Source organism: Gallus gallus, chromosome 22 (assembly GCF_016699485.2).
Source record: "Gallus gallus isolate bGalGal1 chromosome 22, bGalGal1.mat.broiler.GRCg7b, whole genome shotgun sequence".
Lineage (NCBI taxonomy): Eukaryota > Metazoa > Chordata > Aves > Galliformes > Phasianidae > Gallus > Gallus gallus.
The window spans coordinates 3134340-3147828 of NC_052553.1; the positions used below are offsets into that span (position 1 = coordinate 3134340).

General features: G+C 54.2%; 3 protein-coding genes across 4 annotated transcripts; 2 read left to right on the plus strand and 1 right to left on the minus strand.

Annotated features, from left to right (window-relative positions):
• Positions 1-140: 140 nt before the first annotated feature.
• BOLA3 (bolA family member 3) lies at positions 141-1505 on the plus strand. Its single transcript, XM_015297467.4, has 4 exons — positions 141-180; positions 339-462; positions 541-629; positions 729-1505. Exons 1-4 carry the CDS (start codon positions 148-150, stop codon positions 792-794), a joined length of 312 nt encoding a protein of 103 aa, XP_015152953.1. The 5' UTR covers positions 141-147; the 3' UTR covers positions 795-1505.
• On the minus strand, positions 1479-6542 carry MOB1A (MOB kinase activator 1A). Its single transcript, XM_427212.8, has 6 exons — positions 6458-6542; positions 4622-4788; positions 4100-4193; positions 2663-2796; positions 2347-2510; positions 1479-1825 (listed from the first exon to the last, which is right to left on the minus strand). The coding sequence occupies exons 1-6, from the start codon at positions 6469-6471 to the stop codon at positions 1748-1750; spliced, it is 651 nt and encodes a 216-aa protein (XP_427212.4). The 5' UTR covers positions 6472-6542; the 3' UTR covers positions 1479-1747.
• A 300-nt stretch (positions 6543-6842) lies between these two features.
• MTHFD2 (methylenetetrahydrofolate dehydrogenase (NADP+ dependent) 2, methenyltetrahydrofolate cyclohydrolase) lies at positions 6843-13350 on the plus strand. 2 transcript variants are annotated; one of them, NM_001031360.2, is made up of 8 exons: positions 6845-6976; positions 8225-8409; positions 9252-9374; positions 9844-9996; positions 10078-10185; positions 10536-10628; positions 11622-11747; positions 12571-13350. In NM_001031360.2, the coding sequence occupies exons 1-8, from the start codon at positions 6891-6893 to the stop codon at positions 12708-12710; spliced, it is 1014 nt and encodes a 337-aa protein (NP_001026531.2). In that variant the 5' UTR covers positions 6845-6890; the 3' UTR covers positions 12711-13350. The 2 variants fall into 2 exon arrangements, with proteins under 2 accessions (XP_040507409.1, NP_001026531.2); XM_040651475.2 differs by lacking the exon at positions 9252-9374 and having other exon boundaries at positions 6843-6976.
• Positions 13351-13489: the final 139 nt, after the last annotated feature.

Below are 13489 nucleotides of genomic sequence, written 5' to 3' on the forward strand. Positions count from 1 at the left end.
GGGGGTTGGCTCACAACCGCCTCTGGAGACCTCCGGGCCGGCAGGGGGCGCTGTGCTGCGGCGCGGTGTTATGACGTCACGCCCGGCGATTGGCGGGCGGCGGTCATCTCTCTGCTCTCCTCCGGCACCGGGCGCGCGCCGCCCACGATGGCCGCGGCGGGGCTGAGGAGCCGCGGCCCGGTGAGTGTCCGAGCGACCCCGCGGCCTTCGGGTCCTCTCCGTCCCTTCCTCCCGCTCTCCGCTCCGGCAGCGCTGAGGCCCCGCTGCAACCCTCCCCCCTTCCCCCACTTCACCCCTTCAGCCCCCGGAGCGTTCCGCGTCTCTGTCTGTGCCCGCAGCTCCTCGTGCCGCGCGGCGCCTGGCGCGGCCTCTCGGCGGGAGCGGACGGAGAGGAGCGCGTGAGCCGCGTCCTGCGCGAGAAATTCCCCCGCGCCTCCGCCATCCGCGTGGTGGACATCTCGGGTAAGGAAAAGGCTCCTCGCTCCCCTCCCGAACGGCCGCGCTGCTGAACGGCGCTGAGCGGGACCGCGCTCCTTGCAGGGGGTTGCGGGGCCATGTATGAGATCCACATCGAATCGGAGGAGTTCCGGGAGAAGCGGACGGTGCAGCAGCACCAGATGGTGAATCAGGTGAGGGCACGCGGAGCGGGGCTGCGCTGCGCTCCTCCCCCTGCACGGCCCTGAACGGGGAGCGCTGCTGGACTCGGCCCTTCCCTTCGTCTGTTGCAGGCGCTGAGCGAGGAGATCAAGAGCATGCATGGGCTGCGCATCTTCACCTCCGTGCCCAAGCCCTGATGGAGCTGAGCGCTGCAGGAGGGGGCGGGGGGGGATTGCAGGGGGGGACCTGGCCAATAAACGTGTAGCTGCACGAGGAGGCTCTTGAACCAGCGCTGGGGGGGGGGTTGGGAGGGACAGTGCTGCTACAGCCCCCGCCCAAAGGGAGCTCTGCAAAGAGAACAATGCACCCAGAGTGCAAGCGGCAGGGGGGCACGCGGACAGGACAGCCATTAGAAAGGAGAGCAGGAAGAGGAAACTTTATTGCCTTGCCAACGTGGTCCCTGCCCCTCCCTCCGCCCTCCCCCGCCCCCCACCCCTCCCCCAGCTGGGGCAGAAAAGCTGCTCTGCACCCCAAGGGGCAGGCTCCCCTTGCCAGGCACTTCTTTATTTTTTTTCCTTCCCCATCACTGTTGCCATGAGGGGAGCTTAAGGCTCTTGGCCAAAAGTGCATCTAAATCCAAAAAAAGCACTTCCAAAAATAAGCTGTGCCTCTGCTGCCCTTCCCCCGTGGGAAGCACGCGCTGGATGCAGCCCCGAGATGGCCACGTGGGATCTGAGGAAAGCTTTGCTCCAGCACTGAAAACAGCAGTGTGGCATTCTGGAACTTCTCCCTATGCCTGCACGAAACAAAACAACCCGCTGCAAGCTGCGCGTCTTGAGTTCCCCACTGCAATTCTTGCCAGACTCGAGTACGTAGTTTAGAAAATTAAAAAAAAAAAAAAAAAAAAAGTGGACAAAACAGTGCCAGGCACCACAGCTCAGCCACCACTCACAAGGTGACAAAGGCTGTTGCAGCACAGTACAAATGCTGTTTTGCCAAAGGCCTGCGAGACTGAGTGAGGCAGCGCCAGCCGGCACATGATCCGGCTCGTCGGGGCTCGTGTCGCTGAGGGTGAAGGGGAGAATGGCTGTGGACAAAGCAGAAAGGAGTGGCCACGACTGGAAGTTGAGTGGGTCCTCCCAGGGAAAGTTTATCTGTCTTTGGAACCCAGCTTCTCAATGAGTTCCTGCAGCGGAGCCAACTCCCGCCTGTCGATCAAGTTGAATTCCTGGTAGGAAAAAAGGAACGCCGGAACTGAACGCGTTGCTGAAAGAACCCTTAGGAAACAAAGCTCCAGGTGCAGCCACACGCATAAAACTGCAGCCGCCTCGGCTGTTTTCTCTGGAGAAATTCAAGCATTTCAGGCAAACTGAACTTAGTGGTGTGGCTGAGAAGTGCCAGGCTGCTGAGCGCAATGGGCTGCCACGCAGTCACAAGATACTTTTGGGCAAGGGGAGAAAAGCTGCTGTTGCTATATCAGAATGAGTTACTGAATTGTAACCCTTTCCCTCTCAGGTTCTCTTTGAAGTTTGGTCCTTTTGCTAATAAATAAAAGTAGAGAGGGAAATTCATGCATTTACAGCCAACTTGCATAATTAAACCCCAGACAGTGCAGCTGAGCTACCTCCCCTCCAGCACTGTTGTAGGCCTTCAGAAAGAAAGCAGGCTTGTAAATCCCAACTCCCTTTAAAAGCAAACGGGAACGAAAAGCCCTGGCAGAGGCAACTGAGCAGCCGTTCCGCACCTCACCTGCACAAAGAAGATAAAGTGCTTGAAGGAGGTGTTGAGGTGTGCCTCCTCCTGCAGCCGCATGACGGAATCGAAGTGCTGGTGGTAAATGTGGGCATACACACGGAAGAGTCGCTTCAGGATGGTCTTGGCCACAGACATGAAGTTCTTGGGAAAAGGGACACCTGTAAAGCACGGGCAAGCTTCAGCATGGTCAGAAGTATTTATAAAACAACAAAACAAACCACCAAGACGTGAAAAAACCACAAAGGCTTTCTGGTGGCACCGTGGCTTGGTCCGGGACGCGAGGCACGTCGTGTTGTGCCACTGCAATTACCGATCTTTGAAGGGAAGAGGGTTTCGTCATCCAGCTGATCCTGAACCCACGTCATTAAGTAATCAATGTACTTTGGAGCTGAGCACTTAATTGGCTTCTTTATGTTGGTACCGTCTGCCCAGTGGTACTCGTATCTGTTGGGTGAAAGAAAAAATGAATTCCTTGGTCTAATGGGGAAAGAAGAGGGGGAAGAAGCATTTTCAGGCCCGGGCCTGGCCACTGGGCCCCACAGCTTCCCCCTTATCGTGGCAAGGAATGACTCTGCAAAACAAAGCACTGTGTGGTGCTTTGCCTTTACGTCTGAGCTCCTCGAGCCCAATACAACAGCGTGGGTTAACATCTCCAGACCATCAACTGCATTAAAATGCATTAATTGAACTGCATGGCCAGCAGCGTTCAACCCTCAGAAGCGATGTTCAGCTTTGCCACAACCTCCTCTGACATCAACTTTAACTGAGACAAGAACCGGCTGAAGGGGAAGTGAGGGGGGCAACCCCCCACCTCCCAGGTTACTGCACGTATGGCCTTCAGACACCAGCCAGGACTTCAGCTCTCCCTCAGAGAAGTGCCCACCAGCATTTTGGGACAGCTGACTTCCCAAGGACCATCCAGAGGCCCCACGTCAGCCTTCTGAAAACCACCATCTCAAAGTGATGTGTGCTTATCAGTCTCATAGCTCCCCAGAACTGGGGCAGGTGTCTACAAGAACACTATAGAGCAAGGAACTTCCTCAGTGCTCTTTTGTACAACCCCTTCAGAGAAGGGGGAGAAAATGACGTTTCGGTTGTTGTTTCTCAACAGCCAACAAGTAAAAATGAACAGTGCACTTCAAACAGGAAGTCCTTACAGGAAGCATCCCCAGATATAGAAACAGGAACTTGTAATCTAGATACTTCTGGTTAGAAAAGCAGGGCAGGATTTTACATAGCACTGCAAATACTGCTCCCTAGCCAGCCCCATGCCCTGCTTTGTTTTCTCCTTCCATGGTGCCTCTGCCTTCTCCTACAAATCCCCTGCTCTCTTCAGCAATCTGATCTCAGCACCTGCTGGGTTCTTGCTGTCTCATGTCCTGCCCCATTAGCAGCTGTGGTTTTAGAATCGCACGCGCTCAAAACCACACTACGGCCTCTCAGAGCGTTTGCTCTGCGAGACAACAGACTGAGACACGACTAAATGCTGACAGCAAGATCCGGCACTTCCAAGTCAGGTGAAATCTCTCATTTTTTCTTAAAATTAATCTGCTCTTGGGACCACACGGCCTCCCTAACAGCCCGCAGGGCTTCATACACAAGTGAGTGACTGCAGGAGCACAATGCTGTACCCCAAACGCCATCCAGACACATCCCATCTTCTTCAGCTTTTGGACGCACACTTCAGAGACCATCCAGCCACTTCCCCAACACAAACTGCAGCTGCAGACCACCACAAACTTCTTACCTTGGTCCAGCAGACATGACTGGACAGCTTGCCTCTGTGCAAAACTCTGTGATGGTCCCATACAGCATATTGATTTGGTTGAAGAAATCCACCGCTGGAAAGGAAACACATCAAGTGGATTCCAATTGCAACTCATAAATAACTGCTTTAGGTTCCAGACACCTTTAATTCAAATTTTCAGTTCTCAAGGCTTACTCCCAGTTCCAAAAATAACCACTCACAAATCTAATTGCCTTTAGAAGTCTGAACTCAAAGACAATGCACTCTGAAACAACAACTGCACGTGTTTTCTTCTCACTTTTTGCATACTTCCAGAGCACAACACAGCTTTGACACGACTGGTCAGCATGTCCTAATGCTTACTGCCCTTTTATCCTTACTCAGTTAAACAGAATACAGCTGGGATAGGAATTTCGTTTTGGGACATTTTCTGTTTGCTTCTTTGGATGGATGAAAAGCAGAGATCTGCATCCTTCCACTCCACTCCCACACTCTGGTGGATCTCTGTCTCCCAGGACTTACTGTTAACTGCAATCCACTCATTAAGGTCCTCTCCCTCCGGCAGCATAACCGCTTGCCTGAGATTGCCACTCCCAAGAGTGGCTTCTGCATGTTTCAGGAGCTCATACTGATGGGAGCCTTCAGGAATATTCTTCTTGGGTTTGAATGTTTTCGAAGATCGACTCCCACTGAGAAAACAAAGAGAAACGCTTCTGATGAGCCCTTCAACAGCAATCCCTTTTCAGAAGCATTTGCCTCCCACCACAGCGTTACCCACTGATTGCTCTTTGCCACTTGCCAGGTCCAGCTGTGGTGACACCAGGCCTTTTTTCTCCACCATCAGGGTGAACAGATCCTACGTGTGAGCCAATGTGTTTCTGGCAGCCATGTGCAGGCTGCCCTTTTCAAATCACAATGAGCATTTGGTGCAAGGGCCCAAAGACAGACCAGCGATGATTGCGTTCAGTCACACTGCGGACAAGCCAACATAACTCCACCCAGGAGCAAAACTGCTGGCTGAATGGGTAGACTTAACAGGGCCAAGGCACACTGTATAGGAAACAATCTGCTCAGAATAGCAGCTTAACACACTCCAGCCAAAAAACACACATCTCTTGCAGCTTTAACCATCCTGTGCTGTGTCCTACCAACAGTCATACAACTGCATTACTCCACAGCCCTGTAACGGGGCAGGGCAGCGCTCAGAGGAATACCAGTGTCAGAGATCATTATTGGCATTATATCCATGCACGAAAACCAAGTGCTGCCAAGTGATGACGGCATATGAATGCCTCCAAACCACAAAACGTTAACTTTCAGACTCCCAGCTCACACAGCTCACAGCCACCACGCTCTGTGCTGGCTCTGATGTGGGGTGGTGTGAGCCAAAGCACCGCTGGGGGTACGCGTGTTTCCTGGCACTGCTGGCTTGCTGCCCACCCCCCTCCTTCCATTGCACACAGCCGGATGCACTCGGCCTGCACACGTCTGGCGTCAGCTTCCTGATGCAGCACTACAGCACGGCCCGCTGGCTTTGCACACTGTTTATGTGCAGTGGGAATAAAAGACCTTACGATCCAACTCGCTCTTCAGCCCAGCCACTGCCTCCCTCAATGCTGAAGGAGGGAACACAGGCCCAGCACAGTGCTGATACTGGACAGAGGGTCCCAACACATCACTGACAACAGAATGAGTCTCCCCAGCCCCTTCTCATGCCTCAAGATGTCACTGCTGACTCCTTTAAAGGCTAGAATTGCACGAGTGTTCACACCTACCACACAGGTATGTAACAGCCCATCCTTACATCTGGTTAAGGATGCACTCTCACAGCAGACAGCCAAACCAACGCCATTCCCACTGCAGCCAGGCCATACCCACCTGCCCTGAGGTCACTCCCTGTACACAGCTGGGCACACCACCCCCCCCAAACCCCACCGGAGCCCCCGGCCCGCCCAGATGGGAGCCCCACACCCACAGGACAAAGGCCTCCTCCTCCCCTCTGCCTCCCCCTCAGCTCCCCGAGCCCGTAGTCCATCCCCCAGGCCTTCCCCCAGCACCGCCCCACAACAGGTGAACCCCCGCAGCCCCTCTGCAGGGCCCCAGCTCTTCCTTCCCCAAGATCTCCCCCTGGAAACCCCCCAGCCCTGCTCCTCCTCCCACCCCCTCTTCCTCAGCCCCTCACCGGGCCCCACAGGACGCCCTCAGGCCTCCCCTAACGGATCGAGCCCAGAAGGCCGCGCTTCTCCCCAAAACCCTCACACGAGCCGCCCCACAGGGCCTCCCCAAAGCCCTCCTGACCCACAGCCAGCCGCCCCACGAGGCCTTTCCCCTCAGCACCCCGACCCCGCGGGCACTCACAAGAGGAAGCTCATGGCGAGCGGCGCGGCCTCAGGGAGAGTGCCGCCGGCAGCTCCCGCCCCAGCCGCCAACACTCGCGAGACCCGGAGCAGGGGGCGTGGCCTCAAGCGACACTATCACTATGGCAACAGGCGTAACCTCGCCCCGCCCTTTCCTGCCGCAGCCCCTCACGCTCGCCAGGCGCAGCCAATGGGCGCAGCCATGCCCAATTACGGCGGAAGCCCCGCCCCCTTTCCTGACATACTCTCCATTCCGCCCCGCCCTCTTTCTCTCCTCCGCCACTCACTGCTCAGCTCCGCGCCGCTCGCCGCGACGATTGGCTCCCGCTTCCAGCGGGGGGGGCGGATCCCGGGTGCTATATAAGCGGCCGGCGGGGCGGCGCGCTGCCTGATTGCTCTCGCGTGTTCTCCGCTTTGGTCGTCCCTCTGCTGCCATGGCAACCGCGCTCTGCCCGCTCCGCGCCCTCGGCCAGACCGCTTTCCGGCCCCGCGCCCGCCGCCTGCACCTCAGCGCACCCAGGTAGGACGGGGCCCGACCCGGCCGTCGGTACCACCGGTACCCTCGGAATGAATGGGGCGGACCCCCCAGCGGCCGCGCCGCGCGCTGCAGGCTGATGAAATCCCGCTGCCGCCTTGCGTGGGGCCGGGGGGGGGTGGGAGGTGCGGGGGTCGGGACCGGAGCCGGGGTCACAAAAGCACGGGGCTGTTAACCGAGGGATGCCCGTCCGCTGGGACCCCCGGCTTGTCGTCGCGATGCGCTTTGCTCGCCGGGGACGGCAACGCCGACGGGGGTGTGGGGCAGCGGCTCCGTCCCCTCTGGCATAGGGCAGAACCGTTGGGCTGAGGGCTGAAGGCCGGAGGGGGGCCGTACGGGGAGGCGGGGCGGTGCTGCAGCGAAGTCCGCAGGTGAACATCGCGAAGGTGAAAAACCCTCCGCGAGGGATTCATTGATTATCGGAACCCGAAGCGTGGGGGGGGGGGGGAGCGGACGTGAGAGCTGTGCGGCTGCGGCTCCGTGCACGCAGCGTATCCAGTTGCCTGGAATGCGTTTGGCAGAACCTCTGCTACCAATTTAGACCAGAAATGCAGGCGAGGAGCCGCCGTGACACGTTTTCAGATGGGCGGATGCCCCCCCCCCCCCCCCCCCCCGGCTCCGGCTGAGCGTTGGGGTCCTTCGATGGGGTTGAAATCCTATATCCCCCGTCCGGCTCTGTCACCCTGCAGAGATGGGCAAAGCGGGGAGGTTGGAGCTCAGGCTGTGCTTGGAGGGCTGACGCCTTCCTGGGATACCGGTGGGGGGGTGGCTGTGCACAGCAGCTGTGCCCCCTGCAGCCTCAGGGTGGGCTGGAATCGGTCAGCACTTCCAGCTTTGGAAACTCCAATTACATGGAATAAGTTTCCCTTTGGAAAGGGAAGGGTGACCCACTGCCCCAGAGGGAAGCTGGCAGTGTGGCACATGTGCCAACAGCACACACGTGGGCTCCTGATCTGAGTGCATTCACTTCCTCAGGCTGCAGGAACAGCTCTGCTCCTCCAGCAGTTTGCTTGCTGCGGGCAGCAGGGCTGCAAGCTGAAGGCTGGAATATGCTGCTTAGTGCAATGGGCAGGAGAAGAAAACAGGTTTTATGGATAAAGGCTTGTGCTGAGCTCAGCTGAAAGAACTGCTGCTGTCCCAGCTGGTGGGCAGTGCCTGTTTGCTGTGCTGATGCTGCACTAAGCTTGGATGTGATGGCCCTAACACTGCTATGGTGATGCTTCCATACTGCAGAGCTGATGCGGTTGTGATTTCTGGAAGGAAGCTGGCCCGGCAGATCAGACAAGAAGCCCGCCATGAAGTTGAACAGTGGGTAGCAGCTGGGAACAAGAGACCTCACCTCAGCGTGGTTCTGGTTGGTGAAAATCCTGCAAGTCACTCCTATGTGCTGAACAAAACCAAGGCGGCTGCTGATGTGGGTAAGTGTCGTGCTCTGCTCTGCAAAGCTGCAGCAGGTGAGTGCTGCTTGTTGCTTTTGCTGGGAGTCCTCTGCTGGATACTGGGAGGGCATTGAGGATTCATTCACCCAGCAGCTTTTTGCCTCAGCTGCATGGGCTCAGTGCAGAGTTTGCTCTGTCTGCCTTCCTAGTAGTGCTGTGGTGCAGTTAATAGGCACAGCTCACACGTGCTTTGTGCTGCTTCAATCCTCCCGGGCAACGTCAGGCTCTGCAGCTTGGATTTGTGGGCTTGGTGGGCCTATGTAGAGCACCAGCAGGGCTTTGATTTGCCTTCTTTAATCGACTGTTCAAGATGCAGTCATCATTCAGCACAGTCACGTTGTGCTGCGATGCTTTCAGTCTTGCAAGCTGAGATCCTGCTTGGTTTCCCAAGTGTATTCCTAGAGAAAACGTGCTGAAAAAGGGGCAGGGCACACAGTGGTTTCATTCCATGCTGGGTTCTGTGCTGCTAAAACCTTCTTTGGAGCTGAGATTTTGGTCTGACATCCCCTTCCTGCTGAGGTGAAAAGGTCCCCAGGAGGTGCAATTGCATCATAAGGTGTTTGTGTGGTTTCTCCAAGCCCTCCATGCTCTTGGAGGCTGTCTGCTTTCAAGTAGTCTTTCCCAGGGATGGCTGTACAGACAGACAGATGGTCTTTAATCATGGCTTGCAGGACGTGTGAAGGTCTGCTGCATGAAGCATACAGTCCTTCATGTGCCCATATCAGATTTTGTGTAGAACTTAAGCCAGGCAGCTCAAATCACAGGTTAGGGAAGCTGCTGTCCCATTTGTGTCCATGCCACTAATGCAGCACTTTGCACAGGAATCAGCAGTGAGACAATCCTCAAGCCAGCTTCAATTACTGAGGAGGAGCTGCTGGATTTGATCAGCAAACTAAATAACGATGCCAACGTGGATGGCCTGTTAGTGCAGCTTCCCTTACCAGGTGAGTAGCAGGTCTCAACCTGCTTATTTTTATGCATTAAAGTGCTATGAGTTTACGTGCCAGAAGGAGGTGTAGCTCAGGAGTCCTCCTGTGACATGACAAGTGGCACCGTGCCATGGTGCAAGCTTAAAGATAACACTGCTCCATCATACAGCTGCCTGTGAGTTGCTGGGGGCAGTGGAAACCTAATCTCGTGTTGGTGGTATCAGCTTCGTGCACCAGGAGCTTAAACTTGGCTGTAACACTGCAGCTGTCTAAGAATATCCACTCTCTCCATTAGCAGCAGTGTAGTCCCCAAGTGCTCCCAGTCCCCTTCTGCTGGGAGCTGTTAGCCTTGAGCTTGCTGGAAGTTTGGAATAGCTTCAAGCCCCCAAACTGTGATGATTCATAGGGAGTGGTGCAGCAGGTCAGATTTTTTTGGCTGATCCTTTGCTTTTCTTTCTTTTTTTTTTCCCATTTTCTTTCCCAGAACACATTGACGAGCGGAAGATTTGCAATGCTGTGACTCCAGACAAAGATGTTGATGGCTTTCATGTGATAAACGTGGGGCGCATGTGCCTTGACCAGTACTCCATGCTGCCAGCCACCCCGTGGGGGGTGTGGGAGATCATAAAGAGAACGGGTGAGCTGCTGCAATATTTGGCTGCTGTTTGGTCCAGCTGCAGCTTGTATTTGTCTTAAGGCTCTGTTTTGTTCACTACAGGCATCCCAACGCTGGGGAAGAACGTGGTGGTGGCCGGCCGGTCGAAGAATGTGGGGATGCCCATTGCCATGCTGCTGCACACAGATGGCAGGCACGAGCGTCCAGGAGGTAGGAGATTGTTGGGCTCAGAACTCATATACAGGTAGCTGTGGGAAGAGGCCCTCTGCCTGTCCCAGAGTCCTTGCTGGGCTCTTAAACCAGCCCCAAGCCTGCTCTGAGGGCTGTAATGTACCTCGTGCTGTGGTGGAGGCTGAGGAGTCGGTTCTGCACACAAGCAATCACTTCAGAGCCTTCTTCAGTTGGTCCTTCTTTACCAGATCCCTCCTTCTGACTTTGTCCCAGTGGTTTGTCAGCAAGCTCTGGTGTTCCCGATACTCTCCCAGGTGGTCTTTGAAGGTGGAGGGTTAGAGAAGTTGCCATATGGGTGAGTAAAATGCTTCATGTAACCCCTCTTGCAGGTGATGCCACAGTAACCATATCACACCGCTATACTCCCAAGGAGCAGCTGAAACAACACACGATCCGTGCTGACATCGTGGTAGCAGCAGCAGGTAAGACTGAGCTGCCAGTGCAGGTGATGTGTGCAGAGGCTGCTGCATTGCAGCTTGTGTGGTGTTTCTGATGGGAATCTCTCCTTGTGGGAGGTGTGTGTCCCAAGGCCTCCCTGCCTGAAGCAGCTCTGGGAATAGAGGAGAATCTGACACCCTTATGACTGCTTGCAACTGCTGCAGGCAAGGGTGGGCTGTTTAAAACGGGCAGTTAATCCTGTGATAAAGCCTAGGGCAGGCTAACAGAACTGCTTGTAGCTCTTGGAGATGCAAAATGACACCTGGCATGAGGACTTGGTGTGCTAGCAAGCACCTGATCAGACCTAGAGAACAGCTAACAGAGCCTGTTAGACAGCCTCTGTTATACGTACAGACATTCTGTGCTTACGGGGAGAGAAAAATACTGAGACAGCATCTACTTAGGGTGAAAATGCTGAAGGACATCTGCAGTACCCTCTTCAGAGCACAAGAGGTCCCACATGTACATGTGCTCTTCTCTGGGCAGTGCACTTGGCATGGGGATAGCTCATTAGCAGAGGAATTGAGTTGATTTGGGGGTGTCCATGCCTGGCAACAGATGTGTGGTGCAAGAGAAATGTGGGTTAGAAATTGGGCATAAAGAGATGTAAGGTTTGGGTAGGATTAGAGGTGGTGTCGGTGTGAAGGCAGCACTGTGTAACCATAGACATTAAGGTTCCAAACTGGAGAGCACTTTGGTTGCAGTTTCTTTGCCAGACCTCTTTCTGGAGGTGGATTTCAGTTCTTTTTATTCTGAGGTTATAAATAAATCCCTGAAACCCCTGATTTTATGGGTGAGCTGAACATCCCAAGGAGGAGCTCTGGATCATGTGTGTCTGTGACAAATGCATTGGTGAGGCAGGAAAAGAGCCCAGGTTGGTCAAAACACACTGGGCTGTGCAGTGAGAAGATGGGGGTGAGGGGGGGACAGTGAGCTGCTTAGCAGCACTATGAGCTTATGGGTCTGTTCTCTTGCAGGTATTCCTAATCTGATCACAGCTGATATGATCAAAGAAGGAGCTGCAGTTATCGATGTGGGGATAACTAGAGTGCAGGATCCTATCACTGCCAAATCAAGGCTGGTTGGGGATGTGGATTTTGAAGGTAAAAGTAAAAAGGCTCTGGCATCTCATACTTAAAGCATTAAACTGAATTAAGCATTAAGCTGAGAAGTGGGGAGAAAGTCCTGGTTCATGCAGTGGAGCAGATGCGTGCCAATCCTGAAGCTCTCTTTCTTTTGCATTCAGTTTTGTAAGAGTGCAAGGGAGCAGCTTTCCTGTAACGTGCCATAGGAACACAGATACTTCAAGGCAGAGGAGACTGATCCTGAACCTAAGCCAGCTGGGATGCTTTGCCTCTACTCCAGTTTATAACCCACACTCCTGCTTTCAAACTCTGCCCACCCAAGGAAACCAGAAGCATGCAGAGCTTCCCTTTTGGCTCTCTGTTTCCTGGCCTTGCTCACCACTTAGCTGCAACAGTGCCCAGGAAGGCCCCACATCTCCATGCTTTATGCTCCAACAAAAAGCACTGGAACCTCCTCCTGCAAGAAAGAGGGCAAACACTCACTGTTACTTCATTGGAGCCCTTCTCAAGGGCGTGCATCAGGCCTGAATCTGGTCTCAGACTCAGTATGTGTTGTATAAACCTGGCTATTCAGACCTTGTTTTTTCCTCAGCTTAGGCTCTGATGTGAGCTTGGGGAATAAACTAGTGGGGATGGTCAGAATGTGGTGTGCTCTGTGCTGCCCTGGCCAAAGGGGGGGGGGGTCAAACATCTAAATTAAAAGACTAATATATTTTTTTAACTGATAGTCATAAAGGAATTCAACACTATTAGGTTGGTTACAGTTGCATGCTGACCAGCTGGCTTGATAAGCCCTGCTGCCCTTGACTTGCATGGTAAACTCTCTCTGTCCTTCCTGCAGGGGTGAAGAAGAAAGCCAGTTACATCACTCCGGTCCCTGGGGGAGTTGGGCCCATGACAGTTGCCATGCTGATGAAGAACACCATCATTGCTGCCAAGAAGCTGTTGAAACCCAAAGCACTGGAAGCCTTAACTGCTTAACACAGGACTCTCTTTCTAGCTCTGACAACAACATTCCAAGATGACTCCTAGACAGGCCGATAGAAAATGCAATATTTTATTTATTGTACAGAGGTGGTATTTACTAGTCTGAGGTCATAGATATTTATTGGGAGCTGAAGCAGATGCTTATGAGCTGTAATAAGGCATATGCATCTACACTCCTGGCCTTCTAGCACAGCTGCTTTTTAAGCCAGCACTTCTCTAAAGGAGCCAGCCTTGCAGGCTGTGTTGCTGCAGGGACTGAGCAGCAGTGGGGGCCCTCTGGGTGTGCTGCAGCATCAGCATTAGCAGTCCTGGGGGGAGCAGAGTGGAGTGGAGTAGCAGAGTGTGCTCCATGGTGCAAACAGAATGGCCTTCGTGGTTTTGTTCTCACAAATGCTCAGTCAGCCCAGACTGTGCTCTGAAGTGTTTCACTCTGTGATGGGTGTTTTGTTGGGGTTGAGCTCTTCTGTAGAAGCAGCGACTGGAAAAAAGCCACGCTCTCAGCCTGGATGGGGCTCTGTGCAGTGGCAGATCTTTGGTACCACATTCATAGGGTGCAGCTAAGCTTTTTTTTTTTGTTGGTGTTTTTTTTCCTCTGTTTGTATGGTGACTTTTTAAAACCTTTTCTTCAACCAAAGAACAACGGAGGGCTGTCAGTGTCTGCATTGGGTATGTGGGAAGCTTCCTGCACTATAGCAGGGAGGGGGGCTGACTCTGAATAAAGCAGAAATGGGGCTGGGGGGGAACACTGCTTCATTCCTGGACTCACTGCTCAG

What these genes read in the sequence shown, in the direction of transcription:
- BOLA3 (XM_015297467.4), top strand. Translation starts at nt 148, where the DNA reads ATGGCCGCGGCGGGGCTGAGGAGCCGCGGCCCG. An exon ending in GGCTGAGGAGCCGCGGCCCG is followed by an intron (nt 181 to 338) that starts GTGAGTGTCCGA and finishes CTGTGCCCGCAG; the next exon opens with CTCCTCGTGCCGCGCGGCGC. An exon ending in CCGCGTGGTGGACATCTCGG is followed by an intron (nt 463 to 540) that starts GTAAGGAAAAGG and finishes CGCTCCTTGCAG; the next exon opens with GGGGTTGCGGGGCCATGTAT.
- MOB1A (XM_427212.8), bottom strand. An exon ending in TGAGTGGATTGCAGTTAACA is followed by an intron (nt 4,194 to 4,621) that starts GTAAGTCCTGGG and finishes TTTCCTTTCCAG; the next exon opens with CGGTGGATTTCTTCAACCAA. An exon ending in GTCATGTCTGCTGGACCAAG is followed by an intron (nt 2,797 to 4,099) that starts GTAAGAAGTTTG and finishes TTCACCCAACAG; the next exon opens with ATACGAGTACCACTGGGCAG.
- MTHFD2 (NM_001031360.2), top strand. Translation starts at nt 6,891, where the DNA reads ATGGCAACCGCGCTCTGCCCGCTCCGCGCCCTCGGCCAGACCGCTTTC. An exon ending in CAAGGCGGCTGCTGATGTGG is followed by an intron (nt 8,410 to 9,251) that starts GTAAGTGTCGTG and finishes CACTTTGCACAG; the next exon opens with GAATCAGCAGTGAGACAATC. An exon ending in CAGGCACGAGCGTCCAGGAG is followed by an intron (nt 10,186 to 10,535) that starts GTAGGAGATTGT and finishes CCCCTCTTGCAG; the next exon opens with GTGATGCCACAGTAACCATA.